Here is a 17,345-nt window from a genome sequence, read left to right as displayed (position 1 = left end):
GTGGCTGGCATGCGGAAGGCATTCAATATATCAGCAGCAGAATTCCATTTCTTTTCCCCCTAGAATCAGTCTAGTCTCTCTGTCCAGAAATGGAAGCATTAAAATTCTTTCATTTGATTCAGAAATAAACTTTTCCAACTCTGTCTTTCCCAAACTCACATGCATATTTCCCCTTTCTGCTATTTCTTCCCATTCTGAGGTGCCTCCTCCTCCTTACTCACCTGGATTTCTCTCTCCTGCTTTTCTCCCCAGCCCTGCCACTCCCCCTCTTCCCCCCCGCCACACACACACACATACACACACTTTTCCTGAGTACCTGTAAAAGGTTGGTTCTAATCCGCTTATCTGTGCACTGCTTGGCAACCTCCTTGGCCAACCGAGTCACCTCATCTGAGGCCTTGGCAATGTCCTTGGCACACTGAATCAGTGCCCGCTTGGTGCCGCTGCCCCCTCTGACCAGTCGAGACATCTCAGCCATCAACAGAGCCATGCGCTTGGCTGCTGCAATGATGTCATTGCCCTGGAGAGAAGCAAGACAGAGTGAGCCCAGCCCATACTCTGGCCAAGTTAGGGAGCGAAGTAGAAGCAGAGAGAAGAGAGGAGGGAGCCTGCTGCTCTAGCAGCCCTCTGGGAGGTGAGAAGAGAATACATGGACAGCAGAGAAGAGAGGAGTGAGCCAGGGCACTCACCCTAGCATTCAGTGAGAGGAGAGAGAGAGAGAGAGATCACTGAACCGAAGAAAGGAGGACTTGGATATTAATCTGAAAGGGCAACATGTGAGCCCCAGGCATAGCACTAAACAAACACTTCAGCATCTCCAGGTTAATCATGTCAATAAAATGGGAGTGGGCCCAAGGAATTGGTTAAACAGGCATTTTCCTTTCTGTGGGGGGAAAGCAGTAAAGTTGGCCTGAAGGGAAAAATACAGATGAGCCTTTCCAGATGCTGAAATCATCCTCTTCATCCTTACCCTTGTTACAGACAGCAGCCAAGGATTGCCGCTGCTGAACTAGAATTTAAACCAAGTAACTATTATTAGCCTTGGTGAAAAAAATTTTTTTCTTACTGAGACAGCTCCTTCCCTCTCTCTACTGCCTCTTGTTTGTACTGTCAGCCTAAAGGAACATGTTATTTTCATTCTTCACATTTAAAAAGACCCAAAATCAATTCTTCGGTCCCCTCAGCTAAGTGGCTTCAATTAAAGAAACTTTCAGCTAAGAGGATGCTAGGGGAGGCTTTGGGAAAATAAAAATCATGTGTCAAGCTGTAACTGGAACCCCTGCAACTAATCACAGCTTATCTTAGATTTGGCATTTTGGTTCATTATAACCTTCATGGGTCATAATGTACAAGTAATTTACTTTATGCCTTCAAAAGGCTCATCTTTTGGCTGATAGCAAGCAAAAATAATAAATGCAGTGTTCAAAACTACCTAAAAGGCCAGGCCCTATGCATTTTTCCCCTCATGCTTTCCAATTTCTAGACAATGCAGTGAGGCATACGCAAACCATGCCACAGCAGGGTGCTCTGTGAGAGGCATCCACAGGCACCATGAAGTGGCTGCTCATTTACACAGGAGGGTGTGTAACCTCCCAGGTAGTCATCGAGGCCGGAGAGAACACAGTTACGGGAAGAACTCATGAGAACAGGAGGACGTTAGACAAGGTTGGCTAGGCCCACCTCTTCCACTGCAGACCTGGGATCATTCCAGGATTTCATGACCTTGGTTAGAGGATAGTGTTGTGCCAGGGTTAGTTATTTATCACGCATCACTCCTCAAAACCTTTCTTCTTGCAACATGCCACCTTCAAAGGGGGAAAATGTAATGATCCCATCCTCTACTCCCTAAGGCCAGAGCTCTGTTGGTTCCTGTCCTGCCTTGAGCCCTCTCTCTTCCCCACTCCCACACCCTGGCCCACTGAAACCCCTGATCAAGCAGTCAGTGAAGCTCCCTTCCCTGTGGGTACCCAATAAGGCCAGCATCTGCCACACAGCCAAGTGCAGGACAGCAAGCAGTCCTCCCCAGAAACCCTGCCATGTAAAGCTGCTTCTCCCCCTGATCAACTCTGCCAGAGCCATCAGTGAGAGGTCAGCGGAGAGGAGCTGGGGGTGGGGGGCAGGCAAAGCCCAATGATCAGGCCAGATGACCTCTTAATGGTCTACAGTGGTTCCTGACCTGAAAGTCATTGAGAGACGCATCCACAGCTTCCCAATGGGTTTAAGGTTCCAATGTCGGCCACAAGGTCAGTAAGAAAAGGAATCCTTTCAAACAGTGACCCCAACTCTCTAACCCCCAAACATGAATGCAATCCAATTAATCTGGCATGAGCAGACCTATGAAACTTGTGAAGCCAGTCCTAACAACAAGGTGCAAACAGACAGATGCCCGCCCGGCCCAGACTCACAGGACCCGCACAGATCATGAGTGATGCAGTGTGTCAAGGCTGCACATGGCCGGATGCATAGGGAGCAGCCCCACTGGGGGGCGCTCATCAGTACCTTACTAGACCACTTGGTAGCTTCCCGATGCAATGACTGAGCCGCGGCCAGAATGGGCTGGTTGACCGGCTGATTGGATGGCATTAACAGCAGCTCAGGTTCGTAATCGTCTTCCATGTCAGGGGGGACAGGGAACCCAACAGCATCAGCCGCCTCTGCCTCAGCTACAACACTTATACCCACCTTAGCGGCTGGGTTACCCGGCTTGGTCGATGGCAGGAAGGATGAGAAACAGGGACAGTGTTAGTAAGAGCAGTAGGGCTTGGGAAACTGAGCTTCAGCTGGTTTAGTAACCCAAGCTGGCCTAGCATGGGAGAGAAAACGGATTCCCTCCAGGAGTCAGATGAGCCAAGCTCCGCAGAAAGGGAATTCTCAGCCTCCAGCACCAATCTGCTCGTAGCAAGGGAAAGAGGCTTGCTTACTCCAGTAGCAAAGGTTTCCAGAGACATATTTATACAAAGAAAGAAAGTGGCATTCCTTTTTAATACACTTACTACCAAAGAGTAATTCTCGGGTCAGAACATTTTTTAGAAGGCAAACAAACAATCAACAGTAGCCTATTAACTTTAAAAGGAATTCAGAGGGGAAAAGTAAATGCGGCCACACAAGCTGCTTTGAAGAGAACAAAGTGAAAACCCTGCTGGCTCATATGGACACTGTCCTGCAGTTTCCTGGACACAGGAGGTATCTTGGGTCAGCTCTGCCAGAACAAATTTTTTTTTTCTTGCTGAGGTTAAGAGTCCTAGAATCTAAAATGATAAACTGGAAGCAACAGATATCAACTCAGGAAAGAAGAAAGGAAAACACAACTCTGAGTGAAGAGGGCTTATCAAATACCCACCAGTCACTCAGCTAGAGGGAGCCTCGGGAAGACACCTCACCCAGCATCCTTAGGGAAAACATACTTCAGAGCACTTGTCCCTGTCTGAGGTCCTCAGAGACAGCGCTTTACAACCTCACTTTGCATCTATCACTAATGCTGCCCCAGCAAGCTATTCTTTGGGTACAACCTAAATCTCTCCAATCGCTCTCAGCCCAAACTCAGTTTACACAGTTCACAGATAATTAACGCATGGACTTGTCAACTGACCAAGGCTGAGTTCAGAGGAGCTCTAAGTTGATGCCCATGAGACAATGGGACCTGTGTGTGTTGGGGGAGACAATTAATTTAATACCAGGGATGGGATTCTGAAAGCCCAGGGAGGAAGCAGGGAGATCAGATGCTAAAAATAGGTTGAGGGAGAAAGAAAATGGAAGGAACTGCCCCCAGTGAAGCCAAACCACTGATATAAAGCATGGCAAAAAAAATAAAAAATAAAGAATGGCAAACATGGGTTCTTTATATCAAACATCTCAGGGTATGTAATCTCAGACTACAAACATCTCTAACCAAAAGAAAGTAAGAGTTTGTGTCATATTTTATTTGAGGTTGCTACAACTCCTAAAAATCTTTATCTGCACAGGAAGACTGCCTCCAAAAAATGACTATTAACTTGGAGGACTCATCACCAACAAGTGGTGTAGGTACCTTCTAAATCCTTTCACCTAAACTGTCTCAACCAGGACTCATCCCCATTCCTTAGAGGTAAGGCCAGCCTACTCCTTCTGGATGGGGTTCAGAGTCCCAGAGTGTACAAAGACAGACTGATAGAAACACAAACACAGCCCACTCCCCACCTCCCTAAACACACATGGTTCAAGTAACTACTGACTTCACACAGCTTGAAGTCAGCAACCCCCAGAGGCCAACGACCAGGCACAGTCAGATTTAAGGATTTCTGGTGACAAATAGCAGAGTAGGATAAAACATCTAGGCCAATGCTGTCCACCCCTCAAGTTTTATGTTTATCTTTACAATTCATGTATATTTTGTGTTCCTCTGAACAATGTATTTGGGTTTATTGTAATGAAATTTATATTTTCTTTAGCAAATTCCCTGGTGGTCCAGTGGTTAGGACCCAGCGCTTTCACTGTTGGGGACTGGGTTTGATCCCTGGTCAGGGAACTAAGAGCTCACAGGCCGTGAGGTATGGCCAAATAAATAAATAAATTTTCTTTAAAATCTTTAAGTAAAACCAACCTTCACTGCCACCCCCACTCAACTCCCCACATGCACTGGGACTCTGCTAACGGTCCCAGGTGTATGTATGCCCCAGTTGGAGAGACATGATTGTAAGTAAGTCCACAGGTCAGGTCCAACACCAGCAAGGTCACCATTCCTTCTGTGAAGCTGGACTCACAGCTAACAGTTCAGAAAAATACAGAGTTAAAAAAACTAAGGTCAAATTCCCAGCCTGAAAAAAACCCAAGATCAGCTGCATGTGCAGGAGGTCCCTTGGGAACAACATTCAATACAAGAGCTTGAGATGACAGAGAGTGTAAAAAGAAAAAAGGAAAATAGATGTTGGGAATAAAGATGTAGGGTCATAGTAGAAACACAACTGACTTAAAACTAACAAATAAATTTAACTCTTATCTAGAAAGGCTACCACTCACTTTTCATCATTTAGAGCCAAATAGGGGCTTCCCAAGTGACTCAGTGGTAAAGAATCCACCTGCTAATGCAGGAGACACAAGAGACACAGGCTTGATCCCTGGGTGGAGAAGATCCTCTGGAAGAGAAAATAGCAGCCCACTACCGTATTCTCGCCTGGAAAACTGGAAGGGCAGAGGAGCCTGGCAAGCTACAGTCCATGGGACTGCAAAGAGTCAGACACAACCGAGCACGCACCCACACACACGCAGGCAAAAGTTATTCATGGGGCACGACTGCTATAGCATCCACATTTTCACCAACCACGTTAACATTACACTTCCAGATCTGCTGGAGTTACCCTGAAGCTGTCTTGAATTGAAGGGTAAGATGATTCTGATAACAGGACAAAGGACAAAGCTTTTAAGATACCAAATATCTGCTTCTATGAGAAAAGAGAAGGAAAATGAAACTATTTCATATAGCTCTAGCAGAGCCCACAGAAGACTGTGCCATCTTTGGAGTGTGGAGAATTACCAAGGGAGCCTCTAAAAACACTCAGTGACCCCAAAAAAGAAGAGAAATTTCTTAGAGACTAAATGTCCACCGTCAGGGGAGCTGATACTCCAGAGGAAAGAGGAAAGGAACCTTCGTCTCAAACACAGGTGTCCTAGCTCTCACTTGAGCTGCTAGAAGGAGAAACCATCAAGTACCAGAAACATCTCACTAAGTCACAAGAAAGAAGATGATCCTGCTACTGGCAACAACACAAACCAAAGCAGAGAGAGGGTGATTTTCCAAAGACTCTTCCTAGGCTGTGTGCCTGGCTTTTCATCCTTTCTCAACAAGAAGAGCTTCACTACTTACCTTGCTGGACCACTTGCGAGCTTCATCATGGAGCTGCCTGGCAGCCATCATCATTGGCTGGTTAATCACCTCCCCGGCTTTCTGCTCAGGGAATTCTTCATCCTTCTCCTCTGGTGGTGGGGGCCTGGGTGGAGGGACCTCACCCTCAGGCAGAGGTGGTTTGGGAGGAGCAAGCTCATCTGTCAGCTAAGAAACAATTGCTAGGTTATAAGCAAAGCCCTAGGAACTACCCTACTAGAATTCTTTCCTTTCCTTGAAAAAGCATCCCCAGCAAATACCCTGAGAAAACCATAACTGAAAAAGACACATGTTCCCAAATGTTCACTACAGCACTATTTACAATAGCTGGGATATAGAAGCAACTTAGGTGTCCATCAACAGATGAATGGATAAAGAAGCTGTGGTACATATACAATGGCATATTACTCAGCCATAAAAAAGAACACTTTTGAGTCAGTTCTAATGAGGTGGATGAACCTAGAGCATTATCACACAGAGTGAAGTAAATCAGAAAGAGAAAAACAAATATCATATATTAAAACATATATATGGAATCTAGGAAGTTGGTACTGATGAATCTCTTTGCAAGGCAGCAGTGGAGATGCAGACACAGAGAACAGACTGTGGACACAGGGAGGTCGGGATGTGTGGACATGGGATGAATGGAGAGAGTTGCGTGGAAATATATACTACCATATGTAAAGTAGATAGCCATGGAAATTTGCTGTATGACTCAGAGAACTGAAACTGGGGCTCTGTGACAACCTAGATGGGTGGGATGGGGTGGGAGGTAGGAAGGAAGTTCAAGACGGAGGGGATATATATATACCTATGGCTTATTCATGTTGATGTATGACAGAAACCAAAACAACATTGTAGAGCAATTATTCTTTAATTTAAAATAAACAAGTTTGTTTTTTTTTTTTTTAATAAAAAGCATCCCCAGAAAAGTCACCCACATTCACAATCATCCACACTGAGCATGAGGACCACCTGCTTCAATCTCAACAGAAGCATATTTTCTTCCTTTTTTCTTCACAAAAAACTAGCAGCTACTGTTTTGGACATATCCCAGGGAGGCCTGCATGGCAATACCAAGCCAAAGATCCTCAAAGAAGATATAAGTTCTGGTCTTAACTTCAGACCAGAGTTGAGGGGCAGCTGCATAAGCATGGAACTTCTCCCCAGGGCCTTGGGTTCCTCATTTACCAATGAGGGGTGTCTAGACCAAATGACTTCTAAGTTCTTGATTCCAAATCTCAGGACTCTGTTGATCCCATAAGAATCCATTCCCCAGAACAGCCATCTCCTGACTCTAACCACCCACCCACAGTCCATCAGATGGAAATAATCAAATCATATCAAAAAAGAAGTGTTGATGGGGAAGCACTGGTCATTAGCTATGGGCACAATCACCCAAATTTGTTCCTCAACAAATTTAGAAACTTAAATATGGGAAAGCAAACTTGGGACATTAAATATGGGAAAGTAAATCAGGACATTAAATCAAATTATTGCCTTGATAAGCTATTCCTAAGGACAGCTATTTCCAATACGGCTATTTTCCCACTCTTCACCAGCCTACCCCACTAACTCATCACTCATCACATTCACACTGACCATAGCCAGCTCCTCTGCTCCAGTCACTCCCCATCAAAGCAGACCAACACCGCAGACTCTCTACTTACCCAGCACACCCAATGCATAAGCACTGGGTTAGGACTCCCCTAGATTCAAGAATGAAAGCTGAGTTGTGCCTTTGAGATTCAAGTAAAATAAAACAAAGCTACCTAGTGACAGAGGCTCCAGAGCAGACTACCTCTCTGCCACTACAGTCCCAACACCCTGCTGCTCAGTTCTCCCCATGTATCTGGATCTACTTACTCGGAGCTGTTCAAGGTCTGGTGGAGGAGGTGGGAAGTCAGGCTCCTGTGGCTGGAAGGCTTCTCTGACCTTGGCCACAGCTCCTAGGATCCGGTATCCTGAGTCCAGGAAGCTCTTTTGCAGTCCTAAACACAGACACCCTCACTTTCAGTTGGGTAGGTCAGTACCCTGGAGCACTCTCTGTCCAGCAGAAGAACTGGTTTCCAGTAACAAAAGCTGAGTGTGAAGCTGCCAGTAAGTGGCACAGGCAGTGACTGAAAGGGAAGGGAGGTAAGAGCGAGGCAGATGCCCTGAGTCCTGCAAAGAGTCAGAAGCAGCACAAACCAGCCATTCCCTGTAGTGCTCAGGGGACCTTCTTGCCTGGACAGCTGACAAGCACTCGGGACATTCCTGGGCAGGAACACTTTGGGATCAGGTGGTGCTCATCACCTCTCATGATAAAGCAGTCAAGAGATAAGCATGCCCCACTCAGAACAGGGGAGATGTCACTTTCAGATGGGGCAGACTTTCCCTGAAGTACTTCTCACCTTTCTCCCTACCTAATCCTTTGCTCCACTTGGCATTCAGCATATTAACCCCTACACTGAGCTGCTGCTACTGTATGTGGTCACCTAGAATTAACGAATTTACTCAAACTATTGTTGTTGTTTAGTCACTAGGTTGTGTCCAACTCTTTTGCAACCCCGTGGACGGTAGCGCGCCAGGCTCCTCTGTCCATGGGATTTCACAGGCAAGAATACTGGGGCGGTTTGCCATTCCCTTCTCCAGAGAATCTTCCCAACCCAGGGATTGAACCCATGTCTCCTGTATTGGCAGGCAGATTCTTTACCACTGAGTCACCTGGGAAGCCACTCGAACTATTAGAAACTCCAATTAGGCACCTGAGCATGTCTTTAGTGATGGTGGGTTGAGAAAACGAGGTAGACTTTGCCTGGGCTAGGGATGAAGAGGACAGCCCCTTCCTCCCACTCTCTCACACTGAGTGGATCCTACTCAGAGAAGAGGCTAGAATCACTGGAGGTTCACAGAAGGAAGGAATTCAGATGTTTCCTACCAGAAAGGAGTGAAACATCTTCAGCAGCAATGAAAACATGACCAAAATTAGGTGAAAGAAAACCCAAATTCTTTGGTGTAGGATCAAGATAATCACCTAGGAGACCCACAGGTCAACTCAGGTCCTCCCAATTTGACAGAAATAAAGAATGTTGTCTATGTCTAGAAAAAAAGCATTTTAAGAAAAGCAGAAGTTATGCAAGTGACATAAGTGGTTGATAAATTGGTTATTATGCATCTTTTGAGAAATTTCAAAATAATGATTCAACAGGAGAAGGAGCTATTTCGTCAGACTACATGAAGAAAGTGCAGAGAAGTTGCTCCAGAGAAACTAATTTACAATAACCCTGCCAACCCTGCAGGAAATATTCTGTCCAACATATTTTGAACAGAAAAAGATTAATCTAGCATTCTCAAACTAGCAGGCTGTAGTTTTTCCTCCAAGACTTTGTATGTGGGGGTTTTGGGGTGCATCTTCTTTTCCCTCCCTGTCAGCTGCCTGAATTAACCTCTCAGGTGAGGTGAACCACACCATGCATTGCTTACCAGGGTCAGAAATGTTTCCTGCCACGGCCTTTGCATCCACCACCATTGGGGAGATGGTTTTGCTCAATTCGTCAGAGGCAGCTTTCACGGCCTCACGGAATTTGGGATCCTCAGAGTTCTCCACCTCCCTCTTAGCCACCAGCAGGATCCGGTTGGCCCGACGAGCAATGCTGGTTGCCCCAGCGACCAGCATCTGAGGCTGAATGTTAGCCATGGCAACTTTACACTTGTCCAGGTCTTTTTTAATCGCTTCTTCGGAAGCATCCAACAGAGATTTAGTGTCAATGGCTTCGTCCACCAGCCCTGTCCGGAGAACAGAAATGGAATTTAGTTTCTATTTTAGAATAGAGACTCCAAAACCCTGATGCCCACTCATGTGAAAGTACAACACTCATAATTCTCCCCTTCAGCTCAAAGTCCTTCTTACACAATCAAAAGCAGCACTGGAGGGTGGGTGGGGGGTGGGGAGTGAGAATGTAGCCCAGGAGGCCAAACAGATTCAGAGCATTTTTACCAACCGTGGTTCCAGCCTTCTTATATCTACCACAGACACCCAGTAACGCTTTCACATCTGGAGGAAACCAGGATTGTGTCTGAAACCTTCGCTGCATCAGCACCACATTATCTGTTAAGAATGCTTTCTCCTCCCGTCTCACTCCCCAGCCATCTGTTGCTTGTTGGCAGCATGTAGTGCCCAAGATGAGCCACACAGTGGATTCCGGTAACCTTAACAGCCTGTTTCTTGTTTCTGTTACCTGTCTTCATATGCCCAAGGAGCTCCACTTTCATCACTGGCTGCTATGGACCCCTGCCCCAGCAGGTCGTGCACGGAAGCTAAAGCGCCTACCTCCCTCATCTCTTCTTCTCCCATCCCTCCCTCCACGGAGAATGAAGAAGATTCAGAGATGCCACTTCAGCTGCACAGACACAGGTCTGTTGGTTGTTGATGTCTCCTTTTTTAAAAAAAAAACACAAACTACGTAGTCGATAAGTTGGAGGAAATTCTGAGACAAGTTGTATTAAATGGTAGCTATTGTGGTTCCTTGAAATGTGAACCCGTTGAAAATGACAGGGACGCTTACTGTATCCACAAACACTGCCTCTCAGCCTCTGAAACCAAACCCCAGCTCAGACAGAGAAAAGACACTATTCAGAGAAGATAGGAGCTGTAACAATAAACATCACACTGGGAGGGCGGCATTAAAATCAAAGGGGCTCAAAGAGTCTCTCTTTGGACAAAGTTGCAAGGCTTGAATGAGAAGCTGCCACTGCTCAGAGGCCTTAATCAGGGCCAAGTACACTGTCAGGCACATGACAGTCCCTTTATCCAATTACAGCTTAGTAACATAACCGGTCCTGCTTGAGTTTCTCAGAACTTGTTTCTCATGGATTAGACAGCAAGATTTTTGCACACAACTCTACCTGTCATTTTTTCAACATTATCGATCCACTGGTTCTTCATGGTCTCAAAATGTTCATAAGCAGCTTGATTTCCAGGATTCCTAAGTAAGATGCGAGCGGCTGAGACCACCTGGGAATGACAAAACAACCTTGAAACACCAAGAGCACCTTCCCACTCAAATATAAGCCTTGAGTGAAGCTTCCTCCTCTTCACCTGCAGGTGGCACTATAAGGCCAAAAGTCAGCGAGTCTCCTTTAAGGCCAAACTTTAGTTTTGGTCTGATAAGCAGCTCAGCTAATAAAGTAACAAAGTAAAGGAGTGTTTCCTTGATACTTCCAAACATACACAAAACAGACAAATACTTAAGCCCTCCATGTCCTTCCATCTTAAAAAGCACCATTTAAAAAGATACTGATTAACAGATTTGTGAATATTTACTAACAACAACTGTCTATAGTTAACAAAGTACTTTCACATCCATTATCAGGCTGAATCCTCAAAACAAGCCTGTGAGAGAGACAGGATAGTAATTTCTCCGCTTCACAGCTGCAAAAACCAAGACACAGAAAATTGAAGTCACTTGCTCAAGAGCTCTTAGCTAGTCAGTTACAGCCCTAGGGGAAAGAACTAACATTTCTAACATTTACTGAGTATTTGATAAGTTATAGGCTGTATAACATATAAATATCTGAATTTTCAAAGCAATCCACTAGGAAAAGAGTTACCTCCGTTTACATATGAGAAAAGGATTAAAGTCCAGATCTGTCTCCAGAGTCCTGATTCTTTCTACAGTTGGTGTGTTAAGCCTACTGCTGTGTTTCTGTTTTTTAGGAATCTCAGTTTTATACAGAAATTCTATATTTTTATTCTTCATGTTTTATGGAACTTTTTCAGGAAAGTTAGATACACTCATGTTTTACAGACATGTTTAAAAAAGCTAGACAAGTATGACTTTTCAAGAGAATCTAACTTGTTAACATGCCACATGGATAAAAGCTGAACAATGAAGGGACATGCTAAATGTCCCCTGTCTCTGCTTACATGCTCCTACTAAATCTAGTATCACAAATCTGTAAAGCCAGGACAGTTTCTAATGTCACAGGCATTTAAGAAATATATGCAGAGTAAATAAGTGAAAAAATAATAAATTTTCTATAATTCAATTGAAAGAAAAAAATGCACAAACATCACACTAAATGACATTGAACTGATTTTTTTTAAAGAACATCTATCATGTACTAGAACTTTAATTCCTACCAATTTGTTTTCTTTTGTTCCCACTCTTCCAATATTCTGTTCAGTCTGCTATATCTTGGTTATATAATTAAAGAAAAAAGAAAACTAAGTATAAACACAGCTAAAAATGTTTAAATGCCATCAAAGAGATGTGCAGAAAGGCGTAAACTCTAAATTAATCAAAGCCAACTAACCTCTCAAGACTATCAAATTTTTCTTTAATTCTGCATAGGAGGGGGGTACTTAACTAGTTTCTTCTACTTTCAAAACTAATCATATCATTGTAAAAAAATTCAAACAATATAAAAATGATTTTATAGACACTAAAGGTAAATGTGGATTTTTTCATGATATTTCGTAATAATAAGTGTTCAAAAATCTACAGAAACTGTTCTGTAGTTAACCTCCTTTACTCACTATGGTATGAACTTACATGACAAAAAGGGAGTGAAACTCACCTGGGGTGTGAGTTCTCGGGCTGTCTTCACTGAGGCCTGAATGCCTTCCACTGTTGATTTATTAGCAGTTCCAACAGCAGCCGCCTTCTCTGCTGTGGCCCCAAGCCTTCCTGAATGGTTTTCAAAGTTAGCTGCCCTCTCATCAAACACCTTGAGGAAAAAAACAAAGATACTAAGTAATTTTATTTCAATAAAACAGGTCAGACAGCCTAAGGGAAAAGTCTCTCTTTATAAGTAGAGGCAGCAACTGCTTGAGCAAAGACTTCAGGAGATGACATCAAACCCCAGCTAATAAGACAACAGTCACACACTGAGTCCTGGCCTTGCCATATCTCCTCAGAAATTTGGTCATTAGCACCACATGTATGCAGACAAGTGCGCACACACACCCTTGAATTTCAGTTCAACTAATGCTTACCAAGTGCAAACGAGACATACAGAGCTGTGTGGTCTACAAGAAGTTCACAGCATCCAAAGACTTAATTCCCCTTTCCCAAAGGCTTATCCTCCAGTTTGAAGAGGTCAGAGAAACCTACTCCAGGTTGGTGGCTGAATGCGTTAAAGGCCAAGACTATCCACGGAGTCCTAACCAGAGCCCCCGCCTCCTCAGGGCAGCTCACATATCCCATTACCATTAATGTTGTAAAAGTTCTGCCCCTGACCTCCACAGGAAAAACGATAGCTGGTGCTCACACCCAGGCCTGACACAAGGGAGATACAGCTGATTTCCATCACCCCAAAGCAAAACTATCTACTGAATTGTTCATTCAGGTCACACATCTGCTTCAGCATGGATATTATTCAAAGTCGCATACCTCGAAGGGGACAACTGAACTTAGAGGACAGAAGTTCCTCGGTCATCTGTCTGAACATTATGAGGACTGACGCTCAGCAGCAGTCCTGGGTGACACTTATACACAGAGCACGTCAGGACTGCCTAGCAGAATCTACCCTCCTCTTTACCTCCTCCAGAAGGTCTACGTGCCTGTACTTGGAGTCAAGTTCTGCCTCCTAGCAGACACTCTCTAAAGGTCTCCTGGCCCAAAAACAGACTCCTCATTGCCAGGGTTCTGTGTTTACCCAACTCAAGTCTTCTCCATCCTGGTCTCTTCTTTGGATTCAGCCATTAATGGATTCTTGCCATTTAATGCTCAGAATCTCTTCCTAATTTTCTGGTCTTCTGGTCCTCTTCTCCTGGCCTCCATCCTTGTTTCTCTCCTTGTCTAGTCTCCCTACTCTGAATACACAAGGCTTTTGCTGACTTTGTCGACCATCTCAATCCCAGACCACGTCCACTGCTCCCTCTGACTTAATCTACTGCTTCGCTTGCTTTTCGTGTCATGAAACCAAAATTTACTGAGCACTTACTATGTGCCAGGCTCTAGAACAGCTGCTAAAGAGTAAGACATTATTTCTGCATCTCAAGGAGCTCACATCCTAGCAGGGTCTAAAAGGCCCACAAACAGATGCCTACAATAGTTGTGTGCTATCTGAAATAATAAATTTAAGCATTGATACTTGGGAGGAAAAAGGCACATAATACCCATGAAGAAAAGGATACTAGAATAAAGGATAAATAGAAATTAGCCAAAAGAGATGATGGGGAAGATAATTAGGTAGAGAGATAGAGAGAACAAAGACATGGAGAAAAGAAAGGACAGAGTAGGCAGGAAACTATAAGCAAAGAGGTATTTATTGCAGGGACATGAACTGAGAAGCAGGGCTTTGTGCGAAACAGGGGTAAGGAGAGTATTAGAAGCCGGATCACAGAGCCCTGGCTTTCTCCTATGCGAAAAGGAAGGACCACTGAAAGGTTTAAGCAGGAAAATATCAGGCTCAGACCTTTAATTTTATTTTATGTGTCCCTTAGTGACCGATTCAAAGACCAGTCACAGCTGCATAGTCACATGCAAGGGACAAGGATCAGAATTACAGCTATGGCAACATGAATAGAAATTAGAATTCAAGACATATTTGTGAGATCAAATTAGCTTGTCTTATTTTATTGATGAAGGGAAGAGTCAGTGGCAACTCACAAATTTCCAATAGGAAAAAACAGGACAATACATGCTGTGGTACCCAGCAGTATCTAGGTAGAGATTACCAACAGAGTTTGCCTACTCATCCAACACCGAGAGATGTCTGGAATGAAAAAATAGCAAATTACCCCAGCCTAAGTGGACCATGAGCTGAACTGCCCAGGAATCAAGGCCACAGAACAAAAATGGGGATCATTAGCAAATAAGAATAACACAAACTTCTGCCCACCTGTTCTACACTGTCTTGGGTGCCTGACCCAACTCCTTCTCCTTCATTGCCAGGACTACAGAGTCTAGAAAACCAAATACTTGCTTTCCTAGATTCCTTTGCAGTCAGGTAGCCTTGTGACAGAGTTCCAGTCAATGAGACATGCACAAAAGTCTCCTGGAGGATTTCTGGGAGTGTTTACTTTCGTTTATTCAGTGCCAATGATGTGCCAAGAATTGTGCCAAGAAATGGGAATAAAGTAATGACAAAACAAAATCCCTGTCCACATGGAGCTTTCATGCTAACATGAGGGAAACATACAAAGAAAAATGAGGTAAATATGCAAGTGTTGATAAACACAAAGGAGAAACAGGATGTGGAGATAAGGAAATTCCTTGGGCTGGGGTTGCTCTCTTAGGTGGTGACCCCAAAGTGATGTTTCAGTAGAGAGCTGAAGAGAGCGAGTAAACAGTATTTGCAGTTATCTGTAGGAGGACCAGAGAAGAGCAAGGGCTTCAAGATTAGAACATATAAACACAAACAAGGAATACTGGGAATACAATACAAGAAGGTCAATGCAGAGAGAGGAGCATGAGAGGGATGAGAGGTACCAGATGAGGTCAGAGAAGTAGATGGGGACCATCTCAGATGCAGTGGTGTGACGAAGATGCTGGTATCAACTCACACAAACTCATAAGAGCCAGAAGTGCCCATCTCTTCCCAATTCTGCTTACAGTGACTTCACACTGAACCAGTCATCGTGGGAGTATTTACATCATGAAAGTCAACAAACTTTACAAATCAGAGTCTTTTGTTTTTTGTTTTCTCCTCGAGAGCTGGTCTACCAGCACATCACTGGCCTTACTGTTCATTGTAAGGACTCTGGCTTCACTCTGGGACAGAGAGGAGTAATCTGAAGGGTTTGAGTAAAAGAATGACATCAAATGACTTAAAAGAAGTGTCCTGACTTTGGTGTCAAGAATAAAGGGTCCTAAGGACACAGTGAAGGGACAATTATGACTAGAGGGACTGTTACGGCAGTTATGACCGGGGTGTCCCCATTCCTCGTTTCTTACTGCCTTGAACATAATGCTCAGGGCTGCATCAGCCGTCTCTATCAGGAAAGATCATGAAAATCACAGAGATGCCAGCTTTCAAGGTGTCAAGCTGCTGAATCAATGCCAAGGCTACCTAGCTCCCTGTTTCTTGTTATGTGATAAAAATAAAACCCATTGTTTTCATCTCTGATGGTCAGGTCTTCCACTACTTGCAAGTGAAGACATGTCCTAAAGAGATTCCTAGCTGATATACGTGGTGACTGAAATAAGAAGTGGCAAGGCCTTCCTTCCCTCTTCTACTCTTCATCCACAATTTCTCAACCACCCCGATGTACACTGTAGTCACATTTTACCTTCACACATGCACACACACACACGCGGATGGCCAATAGAAGAAATGGAAGACCTCAGACACCCACCTCTTCCCTGTTGGGTGCATCAGGAGGAGCAGTGGCTGCCACCGCCAACAGCTTGATGGGAGTTGTGGTATCACTGAAAACATCTGACACCTCCTGAGTCATGGCCTCCTGCATCCGGGCTTTCAGATCCTTAAAAACATTGTTTACAAATGAAATTTTCCGTAAATATCCAAAAACCACATCTGCCACTGTCTTCTCTTCCCATTCACTCCTTCAGTGTTTCTTTCAATGTTATCAACTGTGAGTATCAACCATGTGCAAAGCACTGAGCTAGCATAAAACAGGTATAAGTGAATCTTACCCTCTAAGCAATTAAGGACATAACCCACATTGCTCTAGAGACTGTTCCACCCAAGTAAGAAATCTTATTTCATTTCTTGATGGCCTCTAAGAAATAATACTAAGAATCACAGGGTTGAGCCCAAAGACGACCATGAGATGAGATAATCCCTCACCAGTCCCAATGCTGGAGGGGCCTGACATGATCTCAGTAACTGTAAGATACTGTGGATACAGTGCCAAATTTCTAAGTAATTTCTTATATTTAGAAGAAAGAAATCAATAATGGATTTTTTTGGATACATGATATTTCAAATAAATTTCAAGAAAAACTCAATAACCATTATATGTATCCATTTTCTAACATGGATCTAAAGAAGAGAATTCTCAGAAGTCATGAAAAAAACTCCTTTTTATAACTCACATTTAGTCCAACCTAAGGTTTTTCTTTGTTTGCTTTTTAGTTGCACCATAAGGCATATGGGACTTCTCTGACCAGGGGAACAAGGGATTGAACCCGTGACCCTTGCAGTGGAAGTGTGGCATCTTAGCCACTGGACCACCAGGGAAGTTCCAGTCCAAGTCTTAGAACAGATTTACACTCAAAAAAGTTTCAGTCACCTCCACTGTTTCTCAAAGTGGATGGCATGTACTGGCTGGTGATATCTAAGAAGATTTTAGGTGTTATACAGAAAAATGTTTTTATTTTAATAATTGTTTCTTTTACAGAATATTAGAAAAAATATAACCAGCTCATCAAGCTCCTGACTTCAAAATTATTATAAACTTTTCTTTTAAATAAATTTAAGTTTAAAAAAGGAGTCCATTTTAGGAAAAAAAGCTGTCTGACTAAACAAGTGTAAGTGATACGTGGTAGAGCAGATATGAAAGAGCTCTTGTATTTCTTGGGAAACACAATTTTAA

At 43.8% G+C, this 17,345-nt stretch overlaps 1 protein-coding gene across 4 annotated transcripts in view; it reads right to left on the bottom strand.

Moving 5' to 3' along the window:
• Positions 1 to 17,345, bottom strand: part of VCL (vinculin) — a 112,287-nt gene that overhangs the window by 4,474 nt on the left and 90,468 nt on the right. For 2 of the 4 annotated variants that reach the window (XM_069572158.1, XM_069572159.1), the window contains exons 13-20: positions 16,143 to 16,271; positions 12,419 to 12,568; positions 10,745 to 10,853; positions 9,323 to 9,625; positions 7,724 to 7,848; positions 5,840 to 6,025; positions 2,500 to 2,703; positions 317 to 520 (exon numbers count right to left, since the gene is read on the bottom strand). In XM_069572158.1, coding sequence (XP_069428259.1) covers positions 317 to 520; positions 2,500 to 2,703; positions 5,840 to 6,025; positions 7,724 to 7,848; positions 9,323 to 9,625; positions 10,745 to 10,853; positions 12,419 to 12,568; positions 16,143 to 16,271 — 1,410 coding nt within the window. The remainder of the gene's footprint in view (positions 1 to 316; positions 521 to 2,499; positions 2,704 to 5,839; positions 6,026 to 7,723; positions 7,849 to 9,322; positions 9,626 to 10,744; positions 10,854 to 12,418; positions 12,569 to 16,142; positions 16,272 to 17,345) is intronic. The other 2 variants (XM_069572160.1, XM_069572161.1) reach the window with 1 other exon arrangement.

Source organism: Ovis canadensis, chromosome 25 (genome assembly GCF_042477335.2).
Source record: "Ovis canadensis isolate MfBH-ARS-UI-01 breed Bighorn chromosome 25, ARS-UI_OviCan_v2, whole genome shotgun sequence".
NCBI classification, from domain to species: Eukaryota; Metazoa; Chordata; class Mammalia; order Artiodactyla; family Bovidae; genus Ovis; species Ovis canadensis.
Note: the sequence above shows the minus strand (reverse complement) of the source record. Positions and strands in the feature narration are given on the sequence as shown.